This window comes from Nesoenas mayeri, assembly GCF_963082525.1.
Source record: "Nesoenas mayeri genome assembly, chromosome: 1".
NCBI classification, from domain to species: Eukaryota; Metazoa; Chordata; class Aves; order Columbiformes; family Columbidae; genus Nesoenas; species Nesoenas mayeri.
In genome coordinates, this window is record NC_137541.1 from 114,168,952 (window position 1) to 114,192,316 (window position 23,365).

Here is a 23,365-nt window from a genome sequence, read left to right on the forward strand (position 1 = left end):
CTTTAAAACACGTCATTTTTGCCAGCACAGTTGAACAGCATGGCCCTACATGTGACCAATGCTGCTTCCAGCAGCAAAAAATCACTTGTTGGTGTAGCTCGGGACTGTTCTTAAAATAGAACAGGCTGTGTCACCAAAGGTGTTTTCCTAACTAAATGTAGTTATCACTTTTTCAGCGAGTTCAGGCAGTCCTTTGGTGTCCTTTGTCATCTTGTTCAACCTTCTTAAGAGAATGGGCATGTTAGTAAATATTGCAAAAGCCCATTACTTTGGAGATAACAGGCAAAAGTATTAAGCATTTGTTGATAGATGAGAGTAAATTAAAGCAAAGTTAGAAAGGGTGCCTCTATAGTCTTAGCAGCTATAATTTTATACCTGATATTCAGAACATTTTATTTTATATTTGAATTATGTGAGGGTATGTTGATATTTACTCTGTGTGACATTGAGAAATTAATTGCTCATCAAATCCTACAGAAATCTGAGGTGCTGAATTCTGAAAAAGTCCAGGGTGTTTTTTGTTTGTTTCTTTCTTCTAGTGTGAAATTGTACCTGTGATCTGCACCTCTTCAAGCAGAAAGTGCTGTAAGATGACTCTAGGCATGCTGACCTCTCTGACACTAACAGCTGACGATTATCTCCACTAAGCATATTAATTAGTTGCTAGAGTAATTAACTGGAAGACGATGTAATCAATGCCAGATGTTTCGAGGTTGTTTTTTGGATTGCTACTGCTGCTGGATTCCCAAGCTTACAATCCTGGCTATTTTACCCAGGCAAGACCAAACTTTTCTTCATCCAGTCACCAGTTCATCAGCACTTGCATATACAAGCATATTTTTCCAGCCCAAAGCTGTGGTTATGTGACATGATGTGGCAGTACATTCTCCTCCTACACCCCCACTCCACTGAGAACTGCTGTGGTAGCTGCATGTGTGCACACCCCCCCTCTTCCCCAACACCTCCTCCCTCTCCTGCAATGGAGCAAGTTAATGGCTCTTATTGTGAGACCCAGGCCAGAGTTGTTAGGAGAGAGGAGGGGATGCATGTAGCTACAGTAGTGGGGTGCAGAGGCACACATAGCCACAGTAGGGGGATGCAGAGAAGCTTCTAGACTGCCCACAGCCAGATCTGACATGGCTATAAATGGGGTCTGCCGAGGCTGCCTTTTGTGTGGTCCTCTCGAAGTCTGGGCCAAATGCTGCTGCCAAGAGCCCTCCCGGGACTGGGATGCCATCTAAGGTAACCTCCCGAAAGAAAAATGGGGCTGCCTCATCTCCACGTGTGGGTGAATGATAGCTTAGATATTTCCTCACCAGATAAGTGAGTGTATTAAATAATTCCTCACCACTTGGGCAGGTGTTTTCCTCACTAGACATGTGAGTGTATTCCATGCTTAAATATAAGTATGTGTATTTTCTTTAATAATTCCTTGCCAGATTCAGGCAAGCGTATATCCTTAATATAATTTCTCACTAAACACGTGGATGTATTTTTTCTGGAGTCAGGGATGGCTCTGGCATTGTTTTTGGTGAGCCACGTGTATGCACGCTGTGGATCTCCATTGTTATTATTTGCTGTACCTCAATAATTTCCTCAAAATTGATATCCGAATCTGTGTTGTATAAAACTCATTTCTAGTTGGTTGTTTTCCCAGACTTTCCCAGACAGAATTAAAGCCTGGTTTGGACCTGCTTGTCCACCTAAAACTAACTTTGAGTTCCCTCCGTGACACATGACCACACTGCCACCCCCACATCCATCACTTCTGGTTTAGTATGCATTAGTTTGGGGAGAGATTAAAAACTATTGGTTAACTTTCTATTTCCTTCTGTACACCCACATTCTTCTTCCTCAGAGATGTTTTTGCCTGGGGGAAAAAGCAAAGCGATATGTCAGAGCTAGTGTCTTTACATGCTAATGTTTAGATATATGTAATATTGATGTAAAGGAGAACAGTGACAGATGGAAGATGGTATATGTGTCAGTAACTGTGACTGGCATCTAGGGAGAAAACTCTGCTGCTTCTTCAGGTTTTATTGAACATTATAAGAGTGGTGATTTCTCATTTTTAACTCATTGAAATGAGGATCATTACCTGCTCACAATTTCAACACCAGTTATTTATTTATTTTACCTTCACACTATGTTAAAAATAATAATCTCTTGGATGGTGTTGAACTCCTTTTCCTAGGCACATTTCTATACCGTGTCACAATACAGCCTTGTTAATTTTGTCCTGATATGAGCTTTAATTACCTCATATACTTCCTGGAAGTGAACCAAATGTCATAAAATTTTGTTGGGGTACTGAGTTCTTCTTAACCACCTGCTATCTTTTGTCTACCAAGTGACATTACTAAATCTTTTTTTTAATTACTCCTCTTCAACATTATGAATATAGTGTTATTTCCTTTGAGCTGATAGTGTTATGCTTCTAACATGCTTCAATTCCTGGGAACTGTCCACTCTTGCCCCTACATGGTTACAGACCTATTTCACTCACCTCCTCCCCTACAAATACTCTCTCAATGTATTTGTAAGGAACTGTGCCACTACCACAATTCTACGCTGCAGTTAAGGGCTATTCTGCCTTTTCTACTTTACAGCCAGAATTACAGTTGTCCTCCTCTCATGGTACTGTTCTTTGGCAATATGATTTTTATTTTCTTTCTGTAAGCGATTTTAACTATATTTGGTATTTATTTCTTTTTATTATTGGACAATTTCTGTGGCTGATTTTCCTTTATGCCTCTCTGGGATCTGCTCTGTTCCTTCCCTCAGTTTTACCATAATTTCTATTATTTTTTACATTGTGATAGAGATACTATCACAGCATTAACAGTCCAGGCAGCTCCTTAACACCTGCTGATTTTTTTTCTCCTGTTTCTAGTTTAAATAGTCCTCCATAACCTTGTCAGTTTTCTATGTCAGTTGTCTTGTCCTGTCTTCCTAAAGGTGGAGCCATTCCTCACAAGCTTTCTCTTAATAAATAATTCCAGTGAGCCCTGCACATTAATATTTTCCCTCTCCATGCTGCCTTTAATTCATTAATTCAGACACTGATAATCTACCTAGCTGATTCTGTCACCGATCCTCTCTGTTAATAATCAAGTTATTTTTTTTACATTTTGAGAAGCAATAGAAACTGGAGTCAACCATCATTCTAGATGATAGCTAAAGATATCCTCCCAAGAGCAAGATCACAATACACTATCACTTACCATTAGTAAGCTAAATACAGATTTCTTCTTTGTAATTTATTCCTATTAATACAAACCTGCCAAAGCAGTGCAGAGATAATTTGCAGCATGCTCTGAAAGTTAAGATAAGGATTATGTCAGACCATGGATTGATTATATTTGAAGCCATGGGACCCCCAGTGGTAATATCACCCAGCTGCTCCCTCTTATTTACAGCAGCACAGCTCTGCCTTATCACAGTGTGTATGTTTGGGATTGGAAGGGACCTCAGAAGATTATCCAGTCCAAAACCCCTGCCAGAGCAGGAACACCTAGATGAGGTCACACAGGAACACGTCCAGGTGGGTTTTGAATGTCTCCAGAGAAGGAGACTTCACAACCCCCCTGGGCAGCCTGTTTCAGTGCTCTGTCACCCTCACTGAGAAGAAGTTTCTTCTCAAATTTAAGTGGAACCTCTTGTGTTCCAGCTTGATCCCATTACCCCTTGTCCTATCATTGTTTGCCACCGAGAAGAGCCTGTCTCCATCCTCATGGCACTCACCTTTTATATACTTATAGACATTAATAAGGTCCCCCCTTAGTCTCCTCTTCTCCAAACTAAAGAGACCCAGCTCCCTCAGCCTTTCTTCATAAGGGAGGTGCTCTTGGCAGCTACAGCATCATAGTGTGGGGGTGGTGAGAAGGAGAAAACTCTCCAGGCAGCTTCATTGCAGGTTCTTGTTTTCCAAGATAGGAGCATGGGTGGATATCATAATCCCAGGCACCTCCTGTCAATGAACTTGAGGAGCTTGATTTCTGTGATCTGGAAATACCTAAACAGCTCTTACAGATGTTGTACCCCCAACTAACAATATTTCTAATCTAATGTGTTTTGTGACCTATTTGTGTCTCAGTACAGTAGCACCATGTCATCTAGCAATTAGTTTCTGTTTTGGAAGCAATCATAGCCACTGTGTTTAGATATTGTGCTCTAAGGTAAAATACATTTCCGTAGAAAATTTAGTACAATATATTTTCTTTATTACAAAGATTTAATTTAGTAACCATGAACTTGCTTGTCTGTGTCTCCCCTTCATGATATCTCCATGCAATTTAGGTTCAAGTTCACAAAGAACTGTTTTGTAATGATGAATAGCTGAACACAAGACTTGGATCTGGAAAAGGTAGCTTTTATTTTATTTATTTTATATATCAAGGAATAAAAATAATCACTATTTTATTCTAACAGGTATACATGTTAACTCCATAATCTACCACACATTAGAGGGTGCTATTCATGAATGGACTTTCAATGCTGGCAACAAACATTGGTGACCTAGAATTTGTATTCTTTGTTCACATCAGAAGTGTTACGGATTGTTGGTAAGGATGCCCCATATATTAAATACTGGATCTTGGGTATCAGTTATGATTCTAAACAGTACTAGAAAAATGCATCCTATTCATCAAAGAATACAGAAGTTTCACACCTCACACTGAGGTCTGCTCATTAACAGGTCATCAGGAATATTTTTTTTCTATTGATTAATTTCTTCAAAATGAAAACCTCTCTTCTGAGGTTCAGGTCTTAGAGCAGCTTATGGGTGACAGAAGTTGGTTATATTGTCTTTTTGAAATGACAGTTGGAGGTTTTCATTGGTTTGCAAGGTAAATTTTGCACTTCAGTATTGTCCAAAGAAACCTGGACAAGCTTGAGAAGTGGGACCTCATGAGGTTCAACAAGGCCAGGTGCAAGGTCCTGCACATGGTTTGGGTCAACCCCTGGTATCCATACAGGCTGAGGGATGAAAGGATAGAGACCAGCCCTGTCAAGAAGGACTTGAGGGTACTGATGGATGAAAGATGGGACATAAGCTGGCAATGTGCACTTCCAGCCCAGAAGGTCAATTGTATCTTGGGCTGCATCAAAAGGAGTGCAGCCAGCAGGTTAAGGGAAGTGATTCTGCCCCTCTGCTCTGATGAGACCCTACCTGGAGTTCTGTGTCCAGCTCTGGGCTCCTTAATACAGGAAAGACATGGACTTGTTGGAAATGGTCCAGAGAAAGCCACCAAGATGATGAGAGGGCTGGAACAGCTCTGCTGTGAGGACAGGTTGGGAGAGTTGGGGTTGTTCAGCCTGGAGAAGGCTCCAGGGAGACCTTATTGTGGCCTTTTAGTACATAAAAAGAGCCTATAAGAGGGATGAGGACAGACTTTTTAGTAGGGTCTGTTGTGATAGGACAAGGGATAATGGTTTTAAACTAAAAGAGGGAAGATTCAGGCTAGGCATGAGGAAGAAATTTTTTACAATGACGGTGGTGAAACAATGGAACTAACCTCAAGGATTCTCCTTAGCCCGTGTCTTTTCCTTTATTTCTCTGGCCACTAAGCACTGCTTTTTGGACAGACTTCTGTGCAGTGACCTTGGCATCCTTGTCCTGCCATGACCTCACTACATTGTCATCATTCCATGGTCTCAAAATGTAAAATATCCTACTATGAGAAAACTGACACTACCATCAGTATTACAATAACTGCAAGTAAAGTGAACTGCGGAAGAATAAGTTTCAGTGGAAGCAGAAAAGCTAGTAGATGAATTGGATTTCTTTTTAGATGAATCTTCTATGGATCAGCAGGTTTATTCAGAGTTACTTAAAAAGCAGTTAACATTCCATTAGCAACAAACTGTGATCTGTGTCAGCAGTAAAGCACTGTTCAGTCATTTATTTTAGAATGAGCAGTCACTGCAGGGAGAAATGAAATTATTAAGCATCTCACAAGCAAATAAATACGCAAAGCCAGGGATTTTTGTTCTTATTCTAAATATTAAGTCTTCCTCTTAGGAATATTTATTAATATAGAGCTTTGTTTGTTTGTTTGTTTCCTGATGTTTGCTAAATGCAGAATGAGTCAGAATTTCCACTTTCTTCAGATAGTTTGGGTTTGTGATGAAAGAGAAAAAAGGTGTGTGCTCAGATTTGTCTGCTGTCATATTATTTTATTCAAGTAGGGACATTGTTGGTTCAGCATTATGTCCTCTGTTAACCTGGCTTCAGTCCCAAAGAGCTGTCTTTAACACCTTTCCTTGCCGCTAGCAGCAGAAATGCATATGGCCCTATGCCCTAGCGGGCTCTTTACCTGATCATGATTACTTTCTGTGTGTTTAAGGCATTCTTTATATCTCAATTCTCCTGACTCAGACAAAATCTGCAGTGACACAGGTGCTAACATTAGGCTCTTATTATTCTTGAAGGGTGATTTTGGTACTCTAAAACTGCTTTATAACTAGTGAGATCAGGTATAAAAAGTCTTAAAGTGTCATTGATACCATGGCTAGCCAGACATGATTAGAACAGCAATCTTGAAACCTTCTGAGCAATGCAGTAGCAAAACCAAGTCCAAGCTGAGCTGCTAATGGCAGGCATTCTAAAAACATCTCTGTGTTACTCATGTCTTTCTCCTATGTGGTACTGTGCCAAATAAAGCTCAACCAAACCTTGAACAATTAGAAGTTTGATTGCTTTTGTACTGTTTTGAAGCTGCTGCTCTGACTGCACAGTCCTGAAGACCCCTAGGGCTGATTGTCCCAACTATTGGACATGTCAAAACCAGGAACTCAAGAGTTGCGTGGTATTTTAGTAATAATTTCAACTGTAGACCCCATTCCCAAAGGAATAATTCTACATTACACAATAATGTTGCTTCACAAGGTTTTAATTCTTTATTAAAATAATCTGAAAGATGAATCATTATAGAGAGACATAAAGAAACAACGGAGGAAGAAATATAAATAAACAGGTGGTGATTATATTGGTTAGCCAACTAGTATTTCTTGTAAGCCACTAACGAGCAGATGCACAACTGACTCATGTATGTCATATAAGACTGGGATTAAAGCATTGGCCTTAAGTGACGTATTGACTTTGAAAAACTTATATGTTGTGATTTTTGTATTTTTACATATCAAAATACATAAGTGAGGTTGCACAATTAATTTTAGCTCTCTAATAAAAAATAGCAATTACAAATGAAGAGCTATTATTTCCAGTAATAACTAAGATCCCTCCATTTCTGTGAGATTATACTACCTGCAAATAGATTAACATGAAAGGAGAGACTTTTTTTTCCAACCCCCCACATCTTTTTCAGAAGAAAAGGATCCTGAAGGGTCCTCTAATGTGCAGAAACAAACCTAATTTTTTTCTCTCTAGTTTTGTTAGTGGTTCGTCTGGTGTAGTATGGAGGGTTTAGAAAACATTGCAAGGGCTTGTTCAAAAGCCATAACCTCAAGACTGTGTTCATTCTCTCCAGTTTCTTGTGAGAAGATTATGATAATAAATTGTAATTCAGAATGAATTCTAAGCTAAATCACTTGGACTGACTTTTCTTAGTCCTGAGACCTAACTGCAACCACTGTATTTAGACCTACCTCCAATAGGTAAGCTTTTCTGCAGATTAAATTTTTAAGGTGTGGGCAGCTTGCCCAGCTGTTCTGAAGCTCATATTTACAGCAGGTCTGAAATCCCCATGTATAAAAAACAAAAGCATTTTATAATCTTTTCTCATGGTAGTTCTTTGCTTCCATGAGTTGAAACTCCAAGATTTTCAATATGGCTCAGTAGTTCTAGTAAAAAGGAGGGAGCTATTAATTAATAAAATGGATGTTTCTGGAAATCTGCCAGTGCTGCTGCTTAGAAACCTGATTTTAAAATACATGCTTAGAATTAGCCCTTGCATTGTAAAGAATACAGACAGATCACTGATCAAGTGCAAAGTATCAAACCAGGAAGCAGAGAGGAAGTTCTTTTTAAGACAGCTTATACAGTAAGTGTAATCCATAAATACATGCGTATAATATGTAAAACATTGTGGATGTTACAACCACACAGATACAATGGTCTTAGGAACCTTTGCAAGTAAGTTCCTAATATCAAAAGAAATCCTTTTAGTTCAGTTTAAACTCTGTACGAAATTTTTAAAAAGCAATATTTTTTTAAAAATAAGTACAAATTCAACCAATGAAGGCATATCTTGTGTAAGTCATGAGTGACCTTGTATACATTGAAAAAAAAAAACCTGTAATCTGGTCCAGAAATCATAGAGGATGCTTCCCTTTTAAGGTAATATAATTTAGCTGCACCTTTGAAAATACCTCTCTGTTATTGTCTTATTGCATAATATTTGCCTCTGGATTTTGTAATGTTTGAATGTATGACAGAATTTGAAAATCTACCACATGTAGCAGCAAGTGCAGGCAAGTACATTGTGAAATAAAATTTCTGGAGTGAACATCATTTAATTGTTGAGCGATTCACTTGTATGACACCTACTAATCCATCTCTGGTGCAATTACAAAGCTTTGAGCATCTTGTAAACAGGCGTCATTTTCACAGAATCATAAAATCAGTTAGGGTGGAAAGACTTTTAAAATCATCAAATCTAACTGTTAACCTAGCAATGCCAAGTCCATCACTAAACCATATTCCTAAGAACCTTGTATATGTGTCTTTCAAACAACTTCAGGGATGGTGATTCAACCACTTCCCTGTGCAGCCTGTACCAATGCCTGACAATTCTTTCCATGAGAAAATTTCTTCTAATATCCAATCTAAACCTCCCCTGGTGCAACTTGAGGCTGTTTCTTCTTGTCATATAACTTGTTACTTGGAGAGAGCCATAAAGTCTCTCCTTTTGTTTTGTTTTATTTTGGTTTTTTTTAATAGGAAAGCAAAACTTTAAGAGAGTGAAACATAGAAAAAAAAAATCTTTTGAAAAGAAAAGTGGTTATTGAAATATTTCCTGAACACCAAGACCAATAATCAATTGTGAATCTATTGTATGTTTCTGACCCATTAATACTGATTTCTTACAGTCAGCAAAACTCTTGCTTCATTTATATATGCAGATAGAACCTTCCTACAAAATCTAGCTGAACTTGTGGTCCCAGTAGCATTTAAGACAAATATTACAATAGCTTCTTAATGTCTTTTAGATATATACCAGATATCACTGTTGGCAATCTCTTTCCTGTGATGTGTAATGAATTTGTAAGGCAGATTTTATCTGTGCTTCAGATTACCTGGTTTCTGACCAAAATGGGGCATGCTGCATTTAAAAGGAGATATTAAAAGGTGCCATTGCTGTTTTATATGTTCCCAACATTTTCTGTAATAGCTTTACTAAAATGTGTGGCATAAACAAAATCCTCAGGCACATTGTGGTAAAATGGTTTTATTGATGGTCATTTACACTGACCTACGTAGGTTGTTCTCAGGCTCCCCATTCCTGAGCAATGATGCATATTCTATATTTGTGCCAAGAAAGCACTTACTATGTTCCAGGCTGTTTTTCTGTTAAAGTATATTCCACCATTAAAATAAAGGCACAGATACATTTTACATTCTATTAGTACAAACAGGAAAAACAATCTCAATGAAGAAAGAAGATAGGAGTTAGCCATCCAGTGATCTTAAAATGCAGATCTGCATAGATCTAATTTCCACATTACATCAAAAGCAAAGAAAACCTGACCACATATCTAAAGTCACCCGTGGATGGTAAGAATGGAAATGGAAACACAATATGAATGGCATCTCCTTTTCAGGGTGGAAAAAAAAAAAAGTATAACCTGGCTCAGATTTCTCACTGACTTTTCATAGCCTTCTATATTTCAGTATTCTAAAGCACTGTCTAAAATTGACTCAGTGTAAAAATACTGAAGGAGCATGTTCCAATTTTTTTTCTATGTTTTCCTGTTTTTTGCTGGAATAGAATTAATTTTCTTCCTAGTAGCTGGTAAAGTGCTGTGTTTTGGATTTACTACCAGAAGAATGTTGTTAACACGGTGATGTTTTGGTTATTGCCAAGTGATGTTTCTAACAAGTAATGGACTTTGCAGCAAGGAGGCTGGGGGTGCACAAGGAGCTGGGAGGAGAGACAGAGACAGCCAGAATAGCTGACCCAAACTGATGTAAGGGATGTGATGTCATGCTCAGTATATAAATGTGGGGAAGCTGGCCAGGGCTGCAATCACTTCCTGGGGACAGGCTGGGAATCGATCACTGTCAGGTTAAACCACAACATATGTTGTGTATAATTATCTAAGATTTTGAATTGTTGTGGGCTGAATAAAATAGGATTCATATTTCAGAAAAAAACAAAGATTACATAATTAATGACATTTGCCAAAGCAATAGAATCTGAAAGGTATTCAAGTTCTGGACATATAACATGTAAACCTGTTTCACCTAAGCAAAAGACTGCAAACTTTGGGAAAACATTTTATTGTGAAAGAGATCAGAGATTGATTTGCTTGTTTAGTTTGCATGGGTGTAATATGTTAATACGTGTGTATATATATATATATATATATACACACACGTTAGTGGATATTAAGGTATCCTATTAAAGTCTTACCAAACAAAAATTCCTTAGAAAGCAAAGCATTAGTTTGAATTTCCCAGTTTTCAAGCAGAGTTCTTCAACTCAAACATTTCTCACATTAGAACTTGCTGACTTCTGTATGATATACATAAACTGTTAGGTAAACATGGAAAAATAACAGTACTACTAGAGCTGGGACACTCTGGATCTTTAATACAAAGCATAGAATGAATGCATATCATACTTGTTTTAAAAGAAAAAAATTGTAAAAACACAGTTCTTTTTATCTGCAGAATTTATTTGACAAAGATGTCTACTTGACATCCTCCCCCAGCAAAAAAAAAATATCAGATGATAAGTTTCTTTATTTTGTTCTCAGGACCAAGGGTGCTCCTTTGATTGGTGAGGATGCTCCAGTGGTTGTAAGTTTCAGATTTTCACGTAAAAAATTGCGCTGTCTGACTGTGGTTGATCTTATGTAACTGCTGGTAGAAACTACTTTTGCTGGGCTTGTAGGTGGTACAGTCTGTGGAGGTAGTCCATTGATTTCATATGTCCACTGCATTGATTGTGTCTGCAAATAATGAAAAGAGACATAGAAATAAAAAAATAATTGGTGCTCAAATACCTTGAAACTTTTTGACAGTGTTTTACCATGATTTCAAAAGATATTTATCCTTTTCCATATAAGGTATTGGAATAACACAGAATGATAATTGTTCCCCTGGAACACAGAGACCAGAAATCATATTTAATGTTATTAATTCAGGATCAAGCATAGGAAACACAAGTAATTTAGCCTCCTAGCTGATCTAAATTTCCTTTTTTATTTAGTAAAGCCCATACTCTGTGTGTTGTTCAAAGGTCATTATTCCAGAGTATAACATAAATGCCTCAGGTTTATACTGTAGGATTTAATTGCAGCTCTGGTATTGGTAATAATAGCATTAACCAATGGTGGAATTTTTGCATTAAAATACATTAACAAGACTAAAAGAAAAGGATTTTGAGTATGCACAAGAGACTTCCAGCTTCATGTTGAAATCTCTAGTTTGAAGAATATTTATGTGAGTTGAAAATTACACTCTTCATTTGCTTTCTGTTTATAACTGGTCTCTTAAGAATGGAGCTCATGTTTCTGTGTCATGTCTTGTAATGCTTGAGTACTTGATTCTTACTGAGTACATGATTCTTATTCATACTACACATCCCACCTATCCATACTTAAGAAGTATTATTTCTATGCATCTGAAGGATATATTGCTGTTCATCTCCTATGTTTAATTTGTTTCTTGAAGCAGAATTTTGGTTGCTAAAAACCCAAGTGTGGATTTTGCAGTTCTTTCAGTATTTTTTCTTTCAAAAATATATCACTTGAATTCTTTAAAAAGTCTTTATTCCAAGTCTTTAGCATTTTTCTGTCTTTACATCTAGAGAAAGGTCTATCCATGATTTTTAGTTTTCTGTTCTCCTTCTCCTTTAATTAAATATCACAAACAAACAACAGAAATATTACAGACCCCAAAGATTTCAAATTATGTGTCATTATGTCAAGCTTTGTACTATGCAAAAGAAAGGCAAAACATTGCATTCCCACTTCGGGCATACACTTCCATTTATTCCTTTTCACTCAGTGATTGGAAATCCCAGGTTTTATGTTTGGGGTCTGATTTACTTCCAAGGAAAATTTTGTAAGGAACACTAAGTATACGGCATGATGTAAGTCAGTTAAAATACATTCATACAAGTGCTTTTTTGTGTTGTTTGTTTTGTTTTTTAAATACTGAATATAGAACATAGCACATGTACATACATACCTAGTACACAGCATAGAGAACATAGCAGACTCTGACTTTGCAACTTCAAACTAGTGGAGTTATGTTAAAAAAGTGATATTTCCAAATTTCAAAGATCTGCCTTTCTATTTTTGGCATAGCACTCCAATCATGTAGCTGGGCTTCTTGGGGGTCCAGAGCAAGTTTATCAGTGTTTGTTAGACTTTTGCAACATGCTGCATTGAACTACAGAGACATGGTTTGTAGGATCACCTTTCTCTGCTGCTTCAAGATTGATCATTACAACAACAGTTGTGATTTATATAATTCAACTCCTATTTAAAACTAACTTAATCCTTAGAACAATAATTTGTAGATATAACCATTACACTTAAGATCAGTGTCATTTTTGATTCAAGGAAACAAAAGGTCAGAAAGGCTGTGTATGCTCTCAAACCAATCTGTTATAGAAATCAGTGCAACAATAAACCTCAATACTCAGGAGTTTTTCCCTCAAGCACTAGTTAACAGTCCAGCTTCCAACATGGTTGGCTTTGTGGCCCATTTGCTCGTTCCAGTTTGAGAGTTCTGCTTTGCTGCTGGGCATGTCAGTACGCCAAGCAGATTTGACCTATAGAGAGGAGTAACAATACCTATACAAACTGTGACAAATTTTCACACATCATAAATGCTATCAAGCATCTCCAACACATAGCGTGCATATTTTCTAGTTATTTGCTGCATTATGTCAACAAATTATGATCTAAGTAAAGCACTACATAGGCTATAGAGAAAAGCAGTCAACCCTCTCCATCTCAGACTTTCTCTACAGTCATGCCATATTTATAACAATATATAGAAGAGAATTAAAAGAATGTTAAAATGTTCAATGACCTTATTTAATGTTTTTAAATACCAGTTTCATATCTGCCACTAAAAAAGTTTGATGTTTACCTCTGTTATCTTTCATAGACTCCTTTCTGTTGTTCTGATTGTTACCCTGTCATGGCTGAAGTATATTTAAGAGATGTCATTGCAAGCAGTTTTGCATTCATGTAGCAGCAATTCAACAGCAAGAAGTTTCAGACCATTAAACTGTAAACCCTTTGGCATCAGCTTTGTTCTCTGCTATGTACTTATACAGTATTTGTACTATTTCACATATAGGCTGCATACGGTCACAGCTCTTAAATGACATCACCATATCAATCCCTAATTGTGGTGCTTCTTGTTACGTAACTGGTTTCAACCAGTATTCTGGTAACTGAATATATACTATTCTGTATTTGTGTTGAAAGAATAGGTAACCTTTTTGCTGTGTATTTTTAAAGAAATGCTTTTAAAAACCTCTTCTATAAAATCAGCCGCATTGGTTTTACATAGTGTCTTCTGAAAGAATTGCCTTATTCAAATAAGATTAGTCAGTGTAAGATCTTAATAGATATTCAACATGTATGCATAATTTCTTAAACTTTCATTACTATTCTGCTAAAATCAAACTCTAATTTAAATTGAATATTATTCCTGTGTAAAATAGGCAGATTAACTCATCTTTATTTTCAACCTTATTTAATATTGTGAAGTGATCTAGTAACTGTACTGCCTGTAAAGATGAAATCCAGCAAAAGCAGGTGTGACATGTACCAACATCAGTATCTTATATTTGAAGACAGTTATCATTTAAGAAAAGTAAATTGGTCTCTAAAGTTAGCTGTTTTATTAACTTCAGTACAAGATAAATGCTTTATCTTTCTTTAGTATGTTAGTTGAACAATACATTTTAAAGAAAATTTAACCTCAGGGTCATATTCACTGTATGCAAATCTCATTGATCACCTCAAGATCAGAGAAAAGATCTGAAAAGTGTTTAAGACAATGATTTAAACTGAGTATCAAGCTACTAAAAATCATTTATGTTCATGAAATCCACACATTTTGTGCCTTTATTGACTATAGTATTAGTAATTGTTTGAAGTGGGATTGAAACAAAGTGGTGAGCCATGCCATCTCTCAATTTCATTTATCGTTAGAATCAAATGATTGATATGGCTTTCTGGGTAGTAATAACCTTTTGCTAATTTCCTGTTTGCTGTAAAGATAGCCTAGATTTTATGTATTGTGGAGAAAAAAAAAAAAAAACACAAAAACCAAAAACATTTGTGGCTTGCCTCAGTGAAAAAAAAAAAGACAACTATCCTGTTACTGTTATAGCTTGCGTCAGGTGTGGTTCTGTGGCAGGAGAGACTGTTCTTCTCCTGATGAAAACTCAGTAGGTTCAATGGTGAAAATGTTGTGGCCATTATAACGTGAACCCATAAAATAGGTTCAAGCTAGAAGACAAAAACGAGAGAACAATAACAACAAAAAAAACCCCACCCTAATTTATCACCTTGAACTATGGTAGTCCATCTGTTGTAAATCACGCCTGTCATCCAAGACAGCTGGAGACATCCATTGTGAAAAAATTGTGTGTTTATGTATTAATTTACTGAAATTTTGAAATTAATTTACTGACTTTTGTTTTGGTTCAGCATTTTCTGCTGAAAGGGAAACAGCTGTTGCATAAATAGGAGAGAGTTACTGTAACTGTCAACATAACTTGGGTTAGTTCTTTGTTCAGCACTAGAACCAGATAGAATTCAGAAATGTTCATGACAACATAGAATTCAGTAATTTTTAAAACAACCTAAAAGTCAGTAATTTTCAGAAAATGTTAGACACCCAAAAATGTCTATTTTCTTAGAATATTTAACTTCCAAGGGCAAAATATTAAGTCTTCAAATGTTGCTGAAATAATAAGTATTTTATTTCAGGATATGGCTGTACAGCTTAACTACAACAACTATTCTAACCAATATAAAAACTGTAGCAAGAGCAAGTCCACCAAGTTCATAATTCATGCAAGTGTCCCAAAGTTGCTGCTTTGAATTTCCAGGTCAGACATATTTCAGCAAAGGAAAAGGCAGATAAAGTTTCAGACTTTTCTGGGTTGTTGAAGAGAGAGATTTTGAATGGTCATATATAGATGACCATATAATTATGACAGAATATTTGACTTACAAGTTGTATTTACTTGCCTAAGTGGATCAAAATTTCCCATATTAGAAGAACTCTTATTATGTTTAAGGCAGTGCAGTTTATTAAATCAAATTTGAAACTAGCACTGGTAATAACAAAGTCTAAAGATGAAGGTATTGAATCTACTACAATTTATGAGAAGAGAAATATAAAAGAGAGTCTCTGTTCAGAAGATATATCCCAGGCTCCCTGCAATGCATCTCTAGGCCTATTTCACATGCAATTTCAGATGGGAGACCAGACCACATTCTGAATGTCCTTGATATTTTGAGGGAATTACTTCCTCATATCAAAACCTCAAAATCCCTTATGACTAGTATCTAGTAATAACTTGGCTCACCTGGCTGGAGTAATGGCCACCTGCAGAGCTAAATCTTTCTGAGGAATATTTTAAATAATTCAATATGACATGCATGCTGCCACTTTTTACTAAATATCATAAGACATTCAAGTAAGTTATTTAACCATCTTGATGAGTAATGTTCATGAAGTAATTTGTTCCACAAGTACTGGTAACAGTCATCAAATAATTTATATAAAAGTATATTTTTTGGTATTCAACCCAGTCTTACAGATGGCTCATGATTCATAAGATTAATTTGCAGAACACAGATCATCCATGTGTATTCACTGTAGGCTGTAAGTGCTGCTGAGTTACATGCTAATTAATTGGCAAAGAAATCTATGTTAGGAGGGTGTTAAATGTTGGGAGCAAGTATCAGGAATTTTAAGAAAAATGATATTCCAGTTATCTTACAAACAATGTTAACTCAGGGAAGTCCAAATAAAATTTGCAAGACTTGCAAATAAGTTAAACACAGAAAATAAACAGATAGTGCATCCAGTATTCCCTGACCCCTAATTTATACTGCAGCGTTGAGAAGCAAAAAATGACCAATTGTGATCAGCATATAGAATGAAATTTAACCAAACTTTTATATGAACTGTGGAAAGCAAGAGCAAAGGCAAGAAAAACTGTATTTATCTTGACCTCTGAGTTAAGTGAAGGAAAGAGGGGAAAAAGGAAAAAAAAAAATAAAACAAAAAACAAACAAACAAACAAAACCAACAAAACAAAACAAACAACAACAAACAAGGCAAGACAAAAAACAAGAGATACAAAGGTAGTCCCTCACCACTTATTTAGTGTGAAACTATTTCCATTATCCTCTTAACTTTGTTTCATTTTAGCTTGCTCATTGTGTTTAAGAGTTACAATTTAGAATTACGTTAAGCTGTGGTAACTAACATATCTACCAGAAACAATACAGAATGTATTTTCTTTAAGCTACTGAATACATAACTACCATTTTCTGTTGAGATGTGCAAGTTTGCATAGACAAGCTTAGAACAGCCCCACCCAGGCACTGTGGCTTGCACAGCGCATCATTTATCTCTAGAACAGCATGACAAATGGTTTTGATATGCCATCTTCCATAGGCTAAGTTAGTGATTATTCACTAAAAGAGGTGTGCTAGCCTGACTTCTGGAGGCCTTGATAATGTTACCTGCAGTCTGGTTTACTCTGACATCTCTTTTATCATGTAAGACTTAATTTGTGTGCCTTCTGCTTTAGAATATCTCTGAAGTCTCATCCATGAATTACAAAGCAATTTCTCAGGTCTCCAGCTGAATTCAGCACAGTGCAAGCAAATTAACTGGACGTCAACTGGTATACACCATTTTCCAAGGATTTTCTGATGCCCTGGATGCTCCTCCTTGTGCCTGGCAGTGACTCCTGCCCCAGGCGGCCTTCTCAGAGCATCCCCTGCCTCAGCTGCATTGAGCTGTCCTGAAGCTTTGTTGGTTTTCTGCTCATCTTTCCCAGCATATCACAGGCCAGCTCTGAGATGTCAGTATAGCTAAGAAAGTACTTTTTGTCTTCACAGCACTTTATACCTTATCTAAGAAGCATGCTTTCTTCACTATTTTATCATTAGTGGCAATACATTTTTTTTCCCCCATAGAACAACTCTGTTTATGAAGGCTATTATAAATGTAGAAGTTTGATTATGGAATAATACCTATTTAAAAATGCTTTTTGGGCATTACTTGTAGCTCAGCTAGATTATGATGTTCTCTTTCACAGGTACAGAAACAATAACTATTATTTTCTTTACTGGTTTTTTATATTTCATTTTCTGATCTACAGAAATTTTAAAAGGAGTTTTCTATGTCACTTTTGCAAAATTAAGATTCCTAGCAGCTATTCAATTAATTGTCTATCTTCAGTTGTTTTGATGTGTAGTTGACTGAGAACAGAAGTTTCAGTTATGGCTAAGGAACACTTAATTGCTTCAGAAAAGTAATTAATGTTTTCTGCCATTAATCAAATCTACTATAAATATTCATGAACATCGAAGTCTTAAAGAGTCCACCAAATACCACACAAAGTACCTGATTTGTGTGCAGAAAATATAAATGAGGCTATATTATTTCAATTATATGTATATGCTCAGTTAACAAAATGTACATACTAAATTCTGGTGAAGACAAATTGTAAATTCTTAACTCTAATTAGCTCCTCAGGACTGAGTTCTCAGTAGGGCAACTAAACAAAAAAAAAAAAAAAGATGCATGTACAATATTTTGGTTTAAAGTTTACAAAAAAATGAGGAAAATATGATTGCAGGATCTTAGTCCATAATCCTGACTTCACATTTTACTTTGTAAAGCACAATTGTAATGACCAAAATAAAACAAAGAACTTACGCTGTCATCTCTGCTACTTTGCAGTCTAATTATCACTGTTCATTGAAGCACACAAAAATGACAGTTCTGATACTCACTATTCATAGAATTTAATAAGAAAAATACATTAGTGTTTCAACTATATGACTTTAGCCTCAGAAATGCAAAGGAGATTTTACACCAAGAGTGCTGTAGCCCTTTACTACAGCAGCATCAGAAGAGAGGTGACACTGCAAAAAGAAAAGAAAGATCCTCACTCTTTCTAAAAATAGCCCAAAGTCTCAGCCAGTGTATTGGCTAGAAAGGGTATGTGCAAGGAAGGTTCTTTAGTGTTAGGTCCCACATTAACTGCATTTCACCACGTCCATTATTATTCCCCAAATAAGAGTGATTTAATCCTGGTTTTGCCATCTAACTAAATCTGACTCCCTCAGGTCACTAATGAAAATTATTTCAACTAACAGGAAGGGCAGAAATGAGTATCTGGTATTCTCAACACGTCATCAAGTCTTATTTCAGGTCAATGTTGAGAATGCAGCAGCAGAATTACAGACAGTCGCAGATGCTCTGGCTTTCATCAGAACTCCAGGAATTAAAGCGTGTGTGGAGAGGGGGAAGTCAGATGTACACAAAAGGACTATGAAAAAGAGCAAAGACAACACAAGCCTCATCAAAACATTATTGAAACAACTTAATATTTCAATTAGAGTAAGAATGTTAGAAATATCTCTAACATACTGTGATGGCATAATATTGGTCCAAATTGCACTTATAAGCATTAAGAGTCCACAATGCATTTTTGAAGACAGGAATAGATAAGGCATGGTGTGATCTGATATATATATATGTAATATCTACGAGTGACTTCCTACACCCACACACAGTACCAAAGGTCAAGACCTAAAAAGCCATATACCTAGATCAAAATCGGAGACTGAGGTGTGAGCAGATGTAGGTTAAAAATCCAATTACCCAAAGCCCATCTATACTAAAAGGAAATTTTGGGTTACTGACTGAGTTTTTAGAAAGTTAATAATGATCTTTGGTCATCATATTTATCCCATTCCAGACAAATTTATTCAGTTAAAGCTCTTTGTTAGTGATGGAAGTTAAGCCAAAGACTAACATGGTTGCTACATTGATATGTGTCATGTCTAAAAACAGGGGTTCAATCTGTCCTGTGTACATATGTTATATAAATATAAAAGAACACAGAATAAATTCAGTCAGTTATTTTCTTTTTCAAATGGAAGAGAGGTAGGCATCACTGCTGTTTATGTAAAAAGACTAAATTAATGAAATGTCTAATAAGGTAAAAGACAACGTGTAGAAGGGATTAAAAGGCCACATTTTTTTCCAGAATTTCTTATTCACTGTTGTACAAATTGTCACTCAGGGAGATAAAACACTATAGTAATTTCCCATGCATCTTTTTATCAACCTTGTTTTGACCATCTTATTTCTTAAATCAATATTGTTGTTTCACTTCAGTTATAGCAGCTTAAAAACATCACCAGCATTCAGCAAGTAGATTTAAAGTGCAAGCCATGATCTGTAGAGTTCAGTGTATTTGCTGGTACTGTATGTTCTTGACAAACAGTTTCCTTTTAAAGAATGACTTAAAAATTAAAAATTATTTCCTGCAGTAATAAAAACATTTTTACTACTGAAGAAATAAATGTTTCTTGACTTTCACACTTAGAGAAGCTATTGGATATAAATTCTTATTGTTTATTTTGAAGTTTATTTAAAAAAAAGTTATTCCTGGCCTTCTACAATTTAGTATCTAGCTTCTAGTGGCTTTGATATATACAAGTAATATAATACAATAATATAAGTAAAATCAATAACCAATGTCTCACATATTCAATTACTCATATATTCTCCACCAGTTCTTAATATGATTATTTTGATTCTCTGTGAAAAGTCATTCTGTTATGTCGTCTACAGAGCTGGGGCAAACATCAAACATATCTCTCTCTGATGATGATGACAAAGGGATAACATAGAAATTAAAATATAATATGTTTTTTCCAGGTTCTCATGAGTTAATTTTCAAAATTTAGTTTTATTCTTGTCCATTATGAAGAGTAGTAAAACAATCAAAGTGTTGCTTTTTAGTATAGGACTTTTTTTTTTTCCTTCCACTCCTGAAGGTATATTTGCCTATGGCATTCAGGAAGGCTTACCTCAATTACCAATGTTGCCTTATGCTTCTTGCCGTACATTCTTGGCCTGAATCCTACTGTTATATGGGTTCCCACAGTGCCTGCTGGAAGAAGTTCTCCAGCTTGGGGCAGCACAAGGAACTCAGGATCGCTGCCCGCCAGGAAGTGTGCAGTGAATGGCTCCGGGTACCTATGGAAAAGGACAGGAGGATATAGTGCCTTTTACAGTATCTTAATACAATTTATCTACAATCTAATGTTTAGGCCACCATGTGGTATGACTCAGGAAACTTGGCAGCCCATGGAATGCTATAGAATATCAATAGCATTCTTACTTACAGAATATTCTGTAGTAATTTTTTACATTTATTTAAAAATATTTATAATCTTTATACACAGGGACCTGCATACTGTCTTCCATTTCAAATATAATTACAGGCTATTATAAATGTTATAATAACTACAGAATAATGATAGCATTTGCCACTATGAAGAATCATCTGACCTGTAAAGATATAATAATGACGATAGAAATAAAGTCTATGTCAGAGTGAAAATCCACTTTTCATATTAAAAACCACTCATTTTTCCAATCTGTAATCAAATTAAACTGACAAGCTACCCATTTGATTAAGTTTTATGACTAGAACTGAATTTGCAATCTGGTGGAGCATTAGTAGACTGGGAAAGAGCTCTGAAAACCTTGAAATGAACATATGGAAAACAATGCTTATCTATCACCATTTTCCACATTTTTCATATCCCATAAATTAAGCACTTTAAGATATTGCAATAAAAATAATAATGTTCCTCCATTGATATTATTATCTATCTCTTAACTTAAAGAATTTCTATTGCAGGTACTACAGATCTTGTCTAATGGCAGCACTATTGCAGCCAAAGAAAATGTCGTATTCCTGGTAAAGACAGCGGTTGAGGACTAGAAAACAATCTTAGGCCAATCCCAAGCTGAAGCCTGTCTATCACAGTTCCTCAGGGACTCCTTGCCACAAGCTTTCTCAGCATGAAAAGAATATACATTTTTGTATTTTCCAGTCAGGCATTCTCCTTTTAGTCTTTTGATGTGTTGCTGAGGACAACTCTATCACTATCTGGACAGAAAGAGTACAAAAGAAATTGAAACTAGAAATGCAGCAGCATGGTCAAAAATTAATCCACAACACCCTGCCACAGTACAGCAGGGCAAGTATTATACATTCTTAGAACACATTTTCAGTTGATAAAACCTAAAGAATGAAAAACTAACAGTACCTCAAAGAAAAGCTGTTCAAATCTGTTTACTTATGGATTGTCACACCAGAAATAACATTGCTTTTCAAAGAAAATACAAAGAAGTGAAATTTAATATTTTATGAAAATTCATATCTCTATGGAAATGTCCCACATTTCCCAGGCAAGTGCTGTTCTGTGGGTGGTATGCTGGGTCTATGTCATCTTGTTTAAAAATAGCTCTCCTTTGGAATACGTTCTCATGAAAGGTTTTCCTAAATTCAAAATATCTTCATGAAAAAAAGGTCACACTGTAATTTGTAGAAACAAATAGTGTGAGTGCAGAAAACAGAAACCAAAAAGCTTCTGTCTCCTCAAAAAAAAACCCAAACCAAATCAAACAACAACAAAAGCAAAAACAACAACAAAAAAACCAATGTGCAAACCACTTACACTTAGCAGTGCCATCAGGCTGGTGTATTAGCAGATTTAGCTTACATTTTCCCTTAGGTGACAGCAAGGTGGGGAAAACTACTGAATGTCTGAAACTACATTTCAAGTCTTGTGACATCAAACTTATGCTGACAACCTCTTTTTGTGATGCCTGAAGTTGTGCAGCTGAGTTTATAGCCCTGGGCCATAAGCACCAATCCTGCTAATGCCTGAGTTCCCATCTATGTGCCATCTAAGCCTTGAATTTTCACATCTGCACTTCCTGCAGGGACTGCTCAGCTGTGAATGCCTAGAGCCTACTTACTGCACACTGAGAACAGGCACAGGATGAAAAAGTGGTGCCTCCTAGACTGAGTAGCAGAGTAGAACACTCATCAAAAACATCTGTGATGAATATTCAAATGCTAGTTCTGGAAATAGAGACTTGAAACAGCTCTTCATTTCCAACAGCATTATTGCTCTATAGACTAGATTTAGGAACATTTTAAGACATCACTTTCTTTATCTCCCATGTTCAGTCTGTCTCCTGGTAAGTGTTTAGGGATGATGACCCCTAATGAGCACTTCCTGTTTTTCTAAGACAAACAAGGGCGTGACTTAGATTACAGATGCAATGAAGAAATGCTAAGGGAGATCGGACAGGCTACATGCACAGAAGACATGGGAAAATAAGGACTTCATTCCTGCAGAAATTGCATCTTAGCAGGGTGTGATGCAATGGTACTTTTTTTCAGAGACTGTAGATGATTCCTCAAAGCAGTTAGTCAGAAAACAAACAGAAGAAAAAGCTATCATTTTAGTCCTGACAAGGTGACCAGGCAGTTTGTAATGAAACTGTCACAAAATGATCTATAATTGTGTACACAATAGATTTGCCAAGTCAGAGAAAAAAATCTTATTGCATCAACCTTGTCAGATTTTAATTCTCATGAAGAAAAATAACGAAAAAATAATAAAGATTATTTTAAAATCTGCATGCTTCTTTACAGCATTGGCACAATGTACCAGAGGCAGCTACAATTTTTTTCTATGTTGAGTAAAATATATATACACATATACATTGTTACATGAACACATAAAGTCACACCTAAAAATCTCCCTGCTCCCGTTCCCAGAGCCTGGTAGCTTTAAACAAAAGAGTCAAGTCAGTTACTGGAAGCAAAATGTTCCTCAAAGTGGCAGTTATGTCCAAATGAGGAAAACAGAAAATCTGGCAAATTAAGCATATAGCCATAATATGATAGGCTAGCAGGGATTCTGCTGAAGATGTGGCTAACAGCACAAGAACTGGCAATTAAAAATTTACTCGGACACAATCAGAAACAGGAAACTTTCACAGTGTCTGTAGTGCTCATAAATCACGAATTCTTGTTTTAAAAATATTTCCAAAGATGGCCTCGCAGGA

General features: G+C 36.2%; 1 protein-coding gene across 1 annotated transcript in view; it reads right to left on the reverse strand.

Moving 5' to 3' along the window:
* Positions 1-10,929: 10,929 nt before the first annotated feature.
* Positions 10,930-23,365, reverse strand: part of CFAP47 (cilia and flagella associated protein 47) — a gene marked incomplete at both ends in the record, with an annotated part of 301,064 nt that continues 288,628 nt past the window's right edge. The window contains 2 exons of the mRNA XM_080353150.1: positions 10,930-11,139; positions 20,299-20,467. Coding sequence (XP_080209276.1) covers positions 10,930-11,139; positions 20,299-20,467 — 379 coding nt within the window. The remainder of the gene's footprint in view (positions 11,140-20,298; positions 20,468-23,365) is intronic.